We start from the raw sequence: 14,747 nt of genomic DNA on the forward strand, positions 1-14,747 counted from the left end.
CAGCTGAGTCCACTGTTGAGTTTGTCAAAGACTTGTGGTCGTGGTTCTGCGTGGACAGTAAACAGGACACTTTGACTTTCCCCTCTCTCCACACTGTCGAATCGCATGTCTTGATAGGAGCTGCTGGGAAGAACAGCTTCCTATCCGGGTGTAATGAAAGAACGTTTTAGGAGGTTGACTACTTTAGTTCAGAGTGATGCTTTTTGGGGCTACCTGTCATTTTAATTCCAGGGATTCCTATCTCTCCCCAAAGATCTTCAGCTCAGTTCAGAGTCATATGCGGAAGTGCAATGAAATGCTTATTTGCATGTGTGCTCCAAGACAAAGACGTTAAGAACAGCATAAACACAGAACAGCAGAAGCAACAACAACATGTTAAATAACATACATCTTAAAAAAGGTCAAACAAGCAGTGTGAGAAAAAAACACATCAGCGTGAGTCAGTGGTAGGGTTCGAGTTCAGTAATCTGACAGTTTGTGGGAAGAAACTTGTCTCTGAAACTGTCTTCTCTCGTTATAGCTGAATGTAATAAGGAACTGAGGTCATTAAGAAACAGCTTGATAATCTGAGGCTGGATGTCACAGAGGCCGTCACAGAAAGCAGCAGAACTGGAGGAGTGGTGTGAGGTCAAGTGGAAACTGCTTGGAAGTGCAGTAGGAACGTCTTTACACAAGGGGTGGTGGGAGGGTGGAACGAGTCACCCGGCCATGTTGTTGTAGCTGGTACCCTGGCTTCTTAAAAAAAACATCTGGATGAGATCCTTGGATCAATTAAAACTACTTACTGCCAAACGAGCTACTTGTGAACTTTCAGTGCAGTCTTCTGTTGTCTGCCATGTCAGGAGAGGCACTGCATGGGGCACCAGAGAGCAGCCAAACCCTCTCCCTTCCAGGCTTCCAAACGTTTGCCCGGAGCCCCTGCATCTTCGACTTGGTGGGTGTCATGTCGCGCACAGTGTCCGTTTGGGGTTTTACGACGCAGTTGCGTTTTGGGTTTTGGGGGTTTCCGCTGTAGATAGATAGAGATAGATACTTTATTGATCCCGTGAGGGAAATTGCAGAAGTACAGCACTGGGGTGCCCTGGCGAGGTTTTGCCATTCTGTGTCAGGTGCGAGTTGTGCACCATAAAAAGCAGACGTCTGTGAAATCTGTCCGCCTCAGTCCCTGGTTTTACGCGGTATAACAGAGGGCTTCTGATGAACCTCTGCCAGCGCCCAGGAGGCCTCTGTGATGCTCTGCTGAAGGGCTCTTTCTGTGCAGCTGGGGACGCAGTTACAGCTGGATGGAAAAGCTGAATGATCCTAGTCGAGGAGATGAGATGGACACACATCTATACGGCAGGCATTTACTGGCACAATTTAGCAAAGTACAAGACTCCAGAGTACAGCCACACTGCCCCACCTGGAATCTGAACCCAGGCCATCTGGAGGCTGCCAAGACTATTTTGCCATCTCACCTGAGGTACAAAAAAATATATGTTATAGTCACAACTCACACACTAACACTTTCGGCTGTCCGAGCTGGTGGCTGGAAGAAGACTTTTTTTTCTCCTCTCTGATTAAAAAAAAAAGCTTGGGTAATATACGCAACTGAAAGAAGAACCAAGAGAAAATGTAGTTTTTGTTCTCATTATTTACTTTTTTTTCTTATAACACCATTGACTGGTGCCAGATATTAGTGTATGAGCTTAAGAAAAATGATTACCACACGCTGTAGACTAGAGTTAATGAACAACTCTGGGTCCTATTCATGATTACTGTTTACACTGCGTTATCGCCGGTGTGTGTTGAGTAACTGCGGGAGAGTGTATAGGGGGAGCAACAGAGACAGACGTGCACTTCCTACTGCACTGTGACAGATACGCTGGGATTAGAGAAACATTCTTCCCTAAATTCAGAAATCTAATCCCAGAGTTCCCACACCTGCCAGATTCACAACGGGTCCCAATCCTACTGGGAGAGGGAGGAGGGAACTCAGTTGAACTGGCAGCCCAGTATGTGATCTCCTGTCACAGCCCGAGGAACAGTGAGTCTGTCTCCCAATAATGCTCCATATATCTATGTCAATATTTTATGATATGTCTTTGTTGTAAATGTCTGTAATATGTCTGTAGATTTTATTTTACTTTTATTTTCTGTTTTGTTTCATGTGAATTTTTATTTGTTTTGGCAACACTGATTGCTCCCATCGGTCATGCTAATAAAGCACCTTGAATTGAATTGAGTTGAATTGTATAAGCTGTCCACACTGTACAAGCCCTCCGGGGCGGCAGGGGGCGCTGGACGGTAGCTACGGCCCTGTTGCGGCGCTGTGCCAGCTGTACGTTATTTGCTGGCAAGGAAGTGGAGCGGGGTGGTGTGAGTGAGTGAGTTCAGCGTGATATAGCGGTAATGATGGGGATGTGATAGGTGTTCTGCGGATGTCATATTTCATTCGCGCTCTTCTGTATCTCTGTTTTCTCCCCCCCGTTTGTCTGGTAGCAGTTACGCTGTTGTGAAAATGGCGAATGAATGAAGGAGCATGGAAAGCTGATACTAGCCATGGTGCTCACCTCGCTGCTCAAGCTGCTTCAGAGACAGACGTACACCTGTTTGTCTCACCGCTACGGGCTCTACCTCTGCTTCGGGGGTATCGTCCTCATGATCGTGTCTGCCTTTCAGTTCGGCGAGGTAAGGGGCTGCGCTTTCCTCGCTGCTTTTAAACCCGGCGGGCTGCGCTCCCCCAGGCTCGGCGCTGCGTGCAGGAGCGATGTCCCCGAAACCCGCCTGCAAACTTGAGTCTGGTCGAGCGTGATCGCTGAACTTCCGAGGAGCGTCACTGCCGCGCTTGGGACACTTGCGGTTTGAGACACAGTGTCCGTGTAGCTGTCTGGTTGAGAAGTGCCTGGCTTGTCGAGAACCGGAGCGGGCCACTGTGCTAAACAGTCACTTATTTTGTGTTTGATTTAAGCCACGATGCATCCGTGCTTTGCGGAACTAAGACGAACGTCTTTATTCAGTGACGTTTTCAGCTGTCGTTTCATTTTCTGCGCGGCAGGAGTTTGTGCCGGACTCCTTCTCTCCCAGGAAGAATAACTTCCATCGCGTGTGCTTTTAAGCCTTGACTTTACAGGAATTTAAAGTCGTAACATATTTTGCACAGATGTTTAATAGCAAATAATTTTGTTGGAAGACGCATGCTAGTAGTAGATTCAAGATTTCTTTATTTGCCAAATACAACAAGTGTAATGGAATGCTTACTCGCCCAGCTGTACGCAGTAACATTAGAGAAAAAAAATAGGCACAAATGACAAACAGACATGGACAGTAAATGTAGACAATAGACGTTATAGTACAGCCAAGACAGGGCATAGTGCAATCAGTGCAGTACCTTAAAGTGCAGGTGCTAATTTGTGCAGGTGCTGACTGGAGCTGTTTATGATGCGGACTGCTTGGGGGAAGAAACTGTTTTTGAATCTATTGGTCAATGTTCTGATACTGCAATACAGTACCTCCTACCAGAACCCACGGGTGAAAACAGATCGTGACCAGGGTGAATTGGGTCCCGAAGTATAGCTCGAGCCCGGTTGTGGCAGCGGTCGAGATATATCTGGTCGATGGAGGGCAGCTCAGTCACAGTGATTTTCTGCGCGGACCTCACAACCCTCTGTATGGCTTTTCTGTCCTGTACTGTGGCTCCACCATACCACACTGTAATAACACCAGTCAGGACAATCGTATTACGGTAAAAATTGGTGAGTGTTGTCGTACTCATCCCCCACTTCCTTAACTGTCTCAGGAAGTGAAGGCGCTGGTGGGTTTTAGTGAGGATGGCAGCAGAGTTCTCTGACCAGCTCAGCCTCTCGGTGATCTTGAGGCCGAGGAACCTGAAGGTGCTGACAATTTCAGCTAGAGCCCCAGGAATGCTGATGGGTGTGTGACTTTCTTCGTGCCTCCTGAAGTCCACTATAATCTCTTTTGTTTTGCCGATGTTAAGTGTGTTGCTGTTGTTAAGTGTGTTGTTGTTGTGGCACCACTCCACCAGCTCTGCTACCTTGCTCCTGTAGGTGGTTTCATCATTGTTGCTGATAAGACTGATTACTGTGGTATCATCAGCAAACTTGATGATGCGGTTGCTGTTAAATCTAGCCACACAGTCATGTGTAAATAGAAAATGGAGCCGTGGGCTCAGGTAGCAGGCCTGGGGGCGCCCTGTGTTGAGGATCAGAGGGGATAAGGTTTTGTTCCCAGTCCTCACCACCTTGGGTCTGCCTGAAGTAGGTGTCTCCTTGAAGATATCACTGGACAAAAAGGCTACAGTGCCCCCCTTTCCTAGTCAGCAGCTTAATCCAGGGTTGTCCAGTCCTGGTCCTGGAGGGCCAGTGTGTCTGTAGCAGGACAGGTCCTGGGGGGTCGGTATCTAGAGTTTTCTAGGACTAAGTCCTTAAGCAGCAGCACCCGGGCGAAGCTGTTAAATTGATCCCATTAAGAGTAACCCGATTTCCATTAAGAACTGAGCTGCAATGAAAACCTGCAGACACACCGACCCTGACCGAGCCCTTCTGTTCCTCTTTCCCAGTTCCAGTTGGCTGCGCCAGGTTTGTTGATCACAGTGTGTGCCAGTGACTGTACTAGACTGAATTCCTACTGGTGCAGCCCACCCATCCACACCTGCAGAAGACAAAACATACTGTATACAGCATATTTCATAAATTACAAAAGTGTGTGTTAGTGTTTTTGTGACTGTATTTATCTTAAAGAGTTTGTCGCTTAACTGTAGAGGTCCTGTCGGCGTTTATACTCCAGGCTGAACAAAGAAAAAAGATTAGTTGTTCCAATTGAATTGGTTCAAAAGACACTTGTTTTATCCTTAAAACTTTGACGTTTCACATGTTTAGAAGACTAAGTTAGTGATGTGTAAAATATGCTTGATGAGTTTATGAGATGAGTTGTGTATGGAGCTCTGGCAGTCTTAAACAGTGGTGCAGCTGTGAGGGGTTTTCTCCTTGTGCTTATCTCCAATCATGTGCGCTTAAGTGTAAAGTGATAAAAAGGTTCTGGTAAATAAATTAATAGTATTGATTCAGTCATTCCAGGTTATATTACAACATCCTTTGTTTTGAAAAAGTGGACAAAATGGCAGATACATGTCCCCCGGTGAGTTACACCTTTGGCACCCCAGAGGCAGTGCAGAGGTTTCTAATCTCAGCATCCCCAGTTCTTACGGCTGTGTTTTGAATTAGCTGACCTTTGCTAGAAGAATAAGAAGGAAGAGCTGAGTGGAATGGTTCTCTGACGCTGGAGATGGGGCACCTGGAGATCAGCGTGAGAAAACGGACCTCAGGTTTCTTGTACCTGTACTAGGCACTCCAGCTACTGCAGTGTGCCCGTTGTGTTTGAGTCTGTATTTACTTCCACCCCAGCCTCTCCAAAGTGCCAGATTAAGATCTCATTAGGATTCATGTTGTGGCTTCTGAACAGCTTGTAGCCCTAGACTTACATTCAATATTACTGTGCTGTATTCGTGCAAAGGGAAACGAGCAACCAAGCTGCTAATCCATCTGGCTTTGTTTTTCCCTGAAAATACGTCCATTTTTATACAGGCTTTTTAAAACGCTTATCCCCAAAACTACCTTCAGCGACGGCCTTGATTCCTTTAGGGATGAGCCATCGACATCTTTGCAGGTTTATTCGTTTTCTGAACATTTGCTTCTTACGTTTAAGAACATGTGTGTATTAATTACCCATGTGTTCAAATAAGCCGTTTACATTTGTTTTGTTTTTTTCTGGTTCATCTTTCTGTTTATTGGAATATTTTCCTGCATTTATTTTTAAAATGAGGTTTAGACATCACAAGCTGTGGTGTTGTGTAAAAGTTAACACTCCAAACAATACAGCCAAGTGCAGAGTTCCTTCAGATTGGTTTTTTAATGCTGAAACAAAATTACTTAAGCAAGTAGCAGGTAGCAAGGGCTAGTTTATCAAGGTGGCTTAGAAGAGCCACAGAGTGCGTATCCCTGGACTAGGTGACTACTTATTAAAGACTTCGTGAGCTATAAGAATGAATTTAGTTTAATTTAGAGAGACCTCGCAGAGTGGTATAAACAAAAGATTTGATCTTTTGGAAGTGAAGTGAAGCAAGAAGAGGTGGAATTCGCGCAGTAGAGACCACAGTGGTGAGCTCTAGACTCTGCAGGTGGGTCTGGAAGCATCGTGGGATTTTTCCACTCTTCCCAGGCCCTTCAGGAAACACGGTGAGAGGCAACGCAGTCCTGTGACTTCCTGCTTTCTGATTCCCTCGCTGGGGTGCAGACAGGAGGAGGTGCAGAGAGCAGTCGTCCAAGCAGCTGATGATGGGTTATTCTTCCTTGCGTGTTGTTAAAAAAAAAAGCCAACAGATACAATTTTCCAGTTAGCTGAGCAGTCAAAAATAAGATCAATTCTCTGCTCTGTGTTCTGTTGACCAATCGGAGTGGAAAGAAAAGAGACGTGCCCGTTGAACCTAACGTCTTTTTCCAAACCGGCTTTGTTTTCATCGTGACGCGGTTCTGGGGGTGAATCTGGATCTTCTGCGGCGAGGGGTTTGTGCGTGCTGAGGTCTTCCGATCTTCCCGCAGGTGGTTGTGGAATGGAGCCGAGACCAGTACCACGTCCTGTTCGACTCGTATCGAGACAATGTGGCGGGCAAGTCCTTCCAGAACCGGTGAGTTCCTCGCCTGCGGCGTAGGGGAGGCACGTGAATGTGGCGAAGTGCGGCGCTGCCTCGTGCCTGACTGCACGGCTCTTAAACAGAGATCTCCAAGGGGTCGGTTGTGTGTGGAAGCCATCCATGCATTTTGTAACCTCTTTGTCCAGCATGTTAGTCCCTCTCCCCCATGAACTATTTATATTACCTGTATTAAAAAGCCCCCTGAAGAGTACAGGCACAAACAACAGGTTTTTCCCAAAGACCATGAAGAGCACCTAAAAAAAATCCTTCTCTTTTTTTTTTAAACTTCTTAAGCTTCACCACTGCCAGGTAACTGAAGCTGTTACACACACTCCCACACCCTGGACAGGACACCAGTCCATCACAGGGCACACACAAGACACACACACTCACACACCCTGGACAGGACGCCAGTCCATCACAGGGTGGACAGACACACACTCACACAAGGGCCAGTTTTCCCAGAAGGCCATTGAGCTACCAGAATGCCTTTGGAGGAAACCGAGAGAGGGAACTGCAGCTCCTATGGGAAACCCACACAAACCTGGGGAGAACATTCAAACTCCACACAGACAGCACCCCAGTAATTGAACCCAGGTCCCCAGTTCTGTGATGCAGCTCCACCGTTCCACCTCTACATTGAAACCCCAGCTCCCCTTTTCCTGTGTAGCTGGTGACATAGCGCTGACTGGTGTTGTCGCTGGTGTCTGGACTTCAGTGTCTGTGGTGGTGGTGGAGAGCTGGTGCTTTCAAGTCTGCTTCCAAGTCCTGGGGTAGCTTGGATTTTACTTGGAGCTGTCTGAAGGCACCACTGGATTTTCAGTCCTGTGGCAGCCTGAGACCACTTCCTCTGTCAACAATTTGGAGTGGGTTCTGATTATTAAACATAAATGTTTGCTATGCATTGAATGCTAGAATCATGTACATGTGTGTTACAGGGTCACTGTGGCTTGGTGTTGTTTCTGTGTGTAGGTTATGTCTGCCGATGCCGATCGATGTGGTGTACACCTGGGTGAACGGCACAGATGCCAGTCTGATCCGGGAGCTGAGTGCAGAGAGGGAGAGGATGGAGGAGGAGCAGAGAGCGCTGAGGTAACCCCAAGTGCTTCCTGCGCCGACTCGCTCGCCTGCCTCATCTTGCTTCCTCGCCGAGGCAAAGCGGCTGGGAAGTGTTAGTCGGGTTCATGTCGCTCATTGGCCTTCAGGTCTTTTGTTTTGTGCAGCAAGACTGAAGGGAAGTGCTGCTGCTGCACTCAGTTTTGCATTTGTTATCATTTGTGGGACTACTCCTGCTGCAGTGCTGATAACATCTTAAGCAGATCTAATAATAGTCCACACTGTGTAGCTCTCACTTAAACCTGAAAAGGGCAGTTCTTGTTTAGACTTCCACCAGGCTCTGGCTGACTGCAAGACTTTGCTGTTAGTCATGTGCTGACTGAACTGCTGAGGGCTGGATGACCTGGGTCACCAGTTCAGACCACGGAGTTACAGAAAGAAAAGGGAGGATAATGAAAATTCTGTGGCACCTCACCTGTGCGGATCAATGATGGTCATTCCTCAGGTTTGAGAAATTAAAATACAAAAGGGATTGTTGTAAATATAAAGAGCTCACGAATCTGGAAACTGCTATGTTAGCAATTTTTCAACTGTAGATTTCAATCTTTTTCTTTGCTGTGCACAGGGAACACCTTGGAAGGAATACTAGCAACACAACTGAAGTGCCAAAGGCCAGGTGAGATAGAGAGCTTCGTTAAAATGTGCATGCAAGTGCAAAAAGTTTTTCCTTAGCACAATCATCTATCTGTCTTCTATAGATTCAAATAGTTTTCTTTGTTTATACTAACTACTACTACTACTAATAATAATATGTCCCCTTGATTCCCTCCAAAATAACATTGCCCCTTACATTTATGAAAAGCTTATTTTGTTGTTGACAAATGAATCTCTCTTAGCAGCCCTTTATGTCAAATATGCTCAGCAATGCAGTGAGAAATGAAAACGGTCTATTTTACTTGGTAAAAACTTGGTAGTGCTGACCGCTACCTAAAGCCACAGGTTTTTTTTGTTTGGTTACTGTCTCTGTCGTAGTTCAGCACTTTCTGAAGATTTCCTCAAAGCTTTTCTCATGAACCGCTGTAAGTTGTGCCTCTGCCTTTTTTGAGAAACCTCTGATCATCTTTCAAAACCACAGCAAGATCTACCAGTGGTGATAAACTTTACAATTACGAGTTTATGACTTTGTATAGCATTTAAAACCGTAAACAAAAAACCTCCCTCACATAAGAATCACAATTTGTGCAAGGCACACAAATCATTCATTTGAACTTATCTTCATTTTTAACATGCAAAGTAGTTGCATGTCAAAAGTGACAGTCACTACATTTAAACTTTTGGATTAAAGGGGAACTGCAGTCCTGATTTCTCAGACTGGTTTTTAAATCTGGGACACAAAATATATTAACTGACAGTAGAGAAAAATCATTAACTTTGTACTGTAAGTTGCCATGTTGTCGCAAACCTTTCGCAAATCCCTGAGAGTTCCCAGGGGTTATGATGCCCTTCCTGCTCACTAGTCTCTGTAATGGCTGATGTACTGTGATGTACAGGAAAACTAATACAGGTTGTGCAGCAGATAGTTCACCGCAGAAATGTTCCAACGTGATCTGCACGCAGAGTTAACAAGTAGTATTTATCGGCAAAACCATCTGGAAGTCGAGAGCAATATTCCCATTGGATGAAAAGAGATGTACTCGCAAGCCTGCTTGTTTACAGTGTCATAAGGCCGCTTCACCTTGCCGGATGTTTTGTTGCCTCATTTTGAATCGCAGAACATGGTGCTGCAGATACCTGGAAATTTCATCTATTTTGTGATGTAAATTGGAGGTTTTATAATTACTGTGTACAAATTACTTTTATTGTGCTTTGAAAGGCACTCATCAGTGCAGATTCTTTCTAACCCTGAAATATAAAAATAGCATTGCAGTTTCCCTTTAATGCACTTCCAGAATATATTTGACCTCTAATTTTTTTTCACCTAACCTTTTTTTTTAAAATTAGGATTTTTGATTTTTTGATGTTTTTACTTAGTTTATTAACTGTAACCTGTGAAAATGGGATGATGTGTTTTTAAAGCTTTCAACATTTACGAGTAAACTGATCGCACAAGTAGAAAAAAGTGTGTTTGGAATACGCTTTCACAAACTGTACTTATTAACAGTTTATATATTATATATTAACAGCGTAAGACGTGACATAAGACATAAGACGTGCGGCAGGTATCTTGCACTTTTGGTGGTTTAATATCTGAGGACGCAAGGTACTCCTCTCGTTTGCTGCTCTTCAGCCCATCTGACCCATTTGCTTGTTAAGAGTTCATCTGGATCTGGTTGAGCTGTTTTTGAAAGAAGCCAGAGTATCGGCTTCAACAGCACGGGTGGGTAGCATGCTCCAGGCACCCGCAACACTTTGTGTACAGAAGCGTTTCCCGTTCTCCCTGTTAAATTAATTCCCTTTCAGATTCCACCCGTGACCAAGCGGATCTCCATAATTGTGCCAGTTGTGTGAAATGGGTAGCTTGGCCACTCAAGTCATTTTACCGTATTATACTTTCTCACCCCTGGCAGTGTGTGACCTTTCAAATCAATAACGAGCCTCCATACTGTGTTTTGCGGAACTTGTTCGTGTACAATTGCTGCACACGTCCCCGCGGCACGAGAGTGAGTGTTGAATCCACACGTTCTGCTGTCTTCTCTTAGTCATGTTAACTTTTTCTATTGAGGCTTGCCGGTTGTTTTTGTCGTAGCGTCCCGAATTGACCCAGCCCGTTGCGTGTTCTTGCAAGTCTCGGTCGGGGGGCGAGGGGGTGGAGGCGCTCCTCCAGCCCGCCTGCTTCCGTCCCGTTGTCTCGCGGCGGGTCCCTCCCCAGCGGCAGAGAGCCGAGAGCGAGCTGGCTGGACTGGTCCCACCCTGCCCTCTCGGGGACCCAGGGCTCTCGAACCCGTGCTCGTGGTGGCGCTCGCTGGTCCTGTCCTGTTCGTGTTTTCCTCTCTCGTGGAAGCCCCTGGTTCACAGGCGGTCTCTCTCCTGACCTCACGCCAGGCCCCGCTGCCCGATCGGGCGTCAGGGTTTTTAAAACGGTGAGACCGTGCGTGTTGCGATTATTTGTCTCCCCTCTCCCTTTCCTGAAGCGAGAAGCCCGAATGTCTGCTGTCCCACTGTATCAACGCGCCCATTCTCGTGCTGGACCCTGCCCTGCCCAGCAACGTCTCCCTGAAGGACCTGGCCGCCGTCTCTCCCTCCCTGCACTCCGCCACACAGATCCTGCACGTGGCCAAGCCCAAGAACCCCTCCACCAGCGTCACAGTGCTCATGTTCAACTCCCAGGGCGAAGGTATCCCGCGCCTTTCTGTCCTCTCTGCCACCCTTCACGCCTTTGTCCCACGAGATGTACTGATGCAAGCCATTGATAAGAGTTCCGTTAGTGATTGGGCAGTGACACACGTGCTCAGTGAGGTGTGTCAGGAGACGGCTTCATAGCTGGTGTCCCTCTGCTGCACTCCTTGGGAAGGGCAGAGTCTTGTGGCTTGTGCAGCACTGAGACATGAACTCGACATCGTACAGTGCTGCACATCTGCAGGTTATTTTTCTTCTTTCCTTTACTAGACTAACCTAGCATCGGCAACACAAAGCCGTGTGTGAGTCACACACGTGTGTGCCTTTATTTCCAGACCCACCTCTGAAACCCTTATTGCTCTTGACTTGCTCATGAGTTTGGCAAGACGGCGGTTCCTGAAGCGCGCAGGGGTGGAATGAGATCGGCAGGTGCTCTTGTTGCCGTTCTGACGAACAGATTTTAACATCAAACCTGTGCAGGCTGTTGTCAGCCCTGCTGCTTGTGGGCGATTTCGATCCAGGCTTCAAAGTGAAAGAAAAAAAAATGGTTACTGAAACAAAGCAAATTTAAAATGCGAATCACGATCAAGCTTTGAATATGAGGTCTGGCTGTACAACATTGCTCACTTTAACTTAATGGTCTTTTTTTTTTAAGAAAACCCACATCCTTCAGGGTAGAGCTAAGTATTTTCTGCTCCCCCACTAGTTCTCCCATTCATTACTACTTGTGAGCAAGCTGTAACTTACAGCTTACAGCGTATTTATCTGTAAATTCAATGCAATACTGCACGCTAGAGAGATATTAGCTTTTGTATTTTGCTCCTTTAAGAGCAACTGGTGCAATGAACAAAAAAGCATCTACAGTTTATGTAGATAAACAGTTTATGTATCTATACATAATAGATACATAACATCTATAGTTTATGTATTCCAGCAAATGAAGCTCATGCAGCGATGCTGAACGAAGGCCTGCAGAACTCCATTTCAAGGGCATATCTGGTACGTGTGAAATATCTTGAGGCAGTTAAATATACAGACCTCTGCCTATGTTTAAAGCTTCAGTCTTTTGCAAGCTTAATCTGTCTCGGTGTGCTTAAAACTGGAAGAAAAAAGAAAAAACTTCTTCCTTTCAAATACATAGTGTCTTATGTTTATGTTCCTTTTCATGGTGCAAAGCATCTTAAAGCTCATTACAGAATGACAATATGTCACAGGAGGACAAATTTAAAAAATGAAAGATGATGTTTAGTCCTATACAGAATTACAAGAGCCCAAAAGGCAGCGGCAGAAACCAAAAAACCAGGGTGACTTCATTGACAGAATCAGCAGAGCTCAGAAACTGTTGGTTGTGTTGAAAGAGTCTTGACTGAACTGGTCGTCGAGATCTGAGCTCTGCTTTAGTGCATTTAAACTTGATCACTTCTGTGCTTCTGTCTGCAGAAATAAACTTGAACATACACATTATTGTTCTTAATATTCATGAAATACACTGACCTTGTGTTAAATATCAAATAATGGCATGTACAGTAGGTACTGACCTTTAAAGATTTGAAAGTTTTAAGGATTTGTGTTGCTTGTGTTTGATGCTATGGGTGAGATAGACTGTAATTTAATGAAGACGCACATGGCTTGTGGGGTTTCATGTCCTGCCAGGGCAGCGGAAATCCTGTTCAGGTTTTCCAGGCTTTTCCTCGGGAAAGGCAGCTCGAATGTCCCTTTCTCCCCTGCTTTCCAGACTACGGATAAGGAGGCGCCGGGGCTGGTGCTCATGCAGAGCCTGGCGTATCTCAGCGGCTTTCCTGCCTCCTTCAAGGAGACGGAGCAGCTGAGAGCCAAGCTGCCGCAGGTGGTCACCAGTAAGATCCAGCAGGTAGGACCCCGCCAGCGCGCCGTTGCCGCGGTTCAGGGACCTTTTCACACTCGTTGCTGCAGGTTTGCACCTAACCTTTCTTGCGGAACGGGTAGAGAACGGCGGGCGTGTTAATGAACTAATTTCAGTTCGATTTTAAATGCTATAGTCATCCCCAGGAGGGCAGTCTGAGCCTTCAAGACTTTGCCTGTCGAGGGATCTGGCCTGTTCTGAAGAATTAGGGTTTTGCTTTTGCTTATTTAAGTTTGAATACACCTACAGAATACCCTGTTAATCGGCAGTATTGTTAACCAGACATCAATTTGAGTTAGCACCTCATCAGCTTTCAGAGTTGCATTGTATGAAACACTTTGGTTGCTCAAAACAGGGGGCAGGGAGTCACTTTGTCTAGCCCTTTACTTCCTTATTTTAGGGCTGCTGATGAAACCCAGTCAGGTTGTGTGTTGTTAGTTCTGAATTACAGGAGCATAGTTGATACAAGTAGTTTCTCAGTCCATGAAGGTATTAGAGTTTGCCACCTCTGTCCATGTGTTCCTGCAACTCTGACCAGCGGTATGTCAGAATCAGAGCTGACCCACACCTTTTCAATCAGGAAGTTACTCACTAACTGTGTTAGCCCTGTTTAAGAAGCTTGAATGATAGCGTCACGCCTCAATAACCAGAGAGAACGCTATCATTCAAGCTTCTTGTCCGCCACTAAAAGCATCCCCCCCTTTATCTGTGGCTTGTTAACGAGAGCAATTAAGACAAGGTCATAAGCTTCTCTGTTAGCACACCTTTTTTAAAACAGAAAGCGTTTATGTAGACATTTTGTATCATGTTTGTTTGGTGGAAGTGGCACTTACTATTTTTGCAGCCTCTTGCCGGGATGTTTTAAACTTCTTGGAATTCGGACAGATCTTTACCAGACCCAAATAGATCAGACATGCAGTTCTGTACCTCCTTCAACAAAATGTCTCTTTCTTAAAAAGCTCTGTCTCCTCTTCTCGACTTAGTTCTTGCTGTGCCCTCTCAAGCCATTGTGCTGCGCTGCGCTGCACAGGGATGCAGAATTGAACATCTATGTCTGCAGACGCTCAATTACCATATCTTTTGTTGTCCCAGGCCTCTAGATTGAATTGAGTGTTAATGGGAGAATGTGCAGCCGCTGAATGCCTTGATGGGAAATAGTGAGAGCTCACAAATGTGCACAGTGAGGAACCCTGCTTCCCTAATGGCCTAGTGTGATCTTTCTTGTCATGTTTATTCTCTGTGTTGAACTGAGCTGTGGGAATCCACCCTTAAATGCACAACACTTCCCCAGTTCATACTGTAATGCTCGAGCAGACTAATGGTTAGGTAGAGGAGGAGGGCATTTGGGCCGTCTGACCTGTCTGGTTATCGGTAGCTGATTGATCCAAGCATCTGTTGCAGCCTCTTCTTGAAAGAAAGAGGACAAGGTATTGGCTTCCTTGTGTGAAGAAGTGTCTCCACTTCCCAGTTTCAGAAGTACTTCCCCGTAGAATCGTCTCGGAGGAAGAAAAAAAAGGAAGAGAGACGATATAAACTCTGCCATCCCACCCAAGCAAAGAATTAAGTAGGCTTCTTACAAATAGCAACCAAATTCAGTGGTTTCACATGATCCGAGTGTGAAGTGTATTCACGTGCCTTGTTGGAACAGTCATTGCCTCTAGGTTGTCACTAGGTGGCGCCCCAGTGTTTGAAATGGATCTAGGTGCCCTTTGAAGGGGGTGTAGTGGAACGACTTCGCCCCCAGGTTTCTCCCTCAGCGCTGCAGGTTCTGTACAGGCCTTTGAA

General features: G+C 45.9%; 1 protein-coding gene across 2 annotated transcripts in view; it reads left to right on the top strand.

Annotated features, from left to right (window-relative positions):
* The first annotated feature begins 2,368 nt into the window (after positions 1–2,368).
* gnptab (N-acetylglucosamine-1-phosphate transferase subunits alpha and beta) overlaps positions 2,369–14,747 on the top strand; it is a 34,147-nt gene continuing 21,768 nt past the window's right edge. For both annotated transcript variants that reach the window (XM_088924295.1, XM_088924296.1), the window contains exons 1-7: positions 2,369–2,670; positions 6,597–6,682; positions 7,661–7,780; positions 8,370–8,420; positions 10,876–11,078; positions 12,015–12,079; positions 12,816–12,950. In XM_088924295.1, coding sequence (XP_088780421.1) covers positions 2,512–2,670; positions 6,597–6,682; positions 7,661–7,780; positions 8,370–8,420; positions 10,876–11,078; positions 12,015–12,079; positions 12,816–12,950 — 819 coding nt within the window. In that variant the 5' untranslated portion in view covers positions 2,369–2,511. The remainder of the gene's footprint in view (positions 2,671–6,596; positions 6,683–7,660; positions 7,781–8,369; positions 8,421–10,875; positions 11,079–12,014; positions 12,080–12,815; positions 12,951–14,747) is intronic.

This window comes from Atractosteus spatula, chromosome 8, assembly GCF_055471065.1.
Source record: "Atractosteus spatula isolate fAtrSpa1 chromosome 8, fAtrSpa1.hap1, whole genome shotgun sequence".
Classification (NCBI taxonomy): Eukaryota; Metazoa; Chordata; class Actinopteri; order Semionotiformes; family Lepisosteidae; genus Atractosteus; species Atractosteus spatula.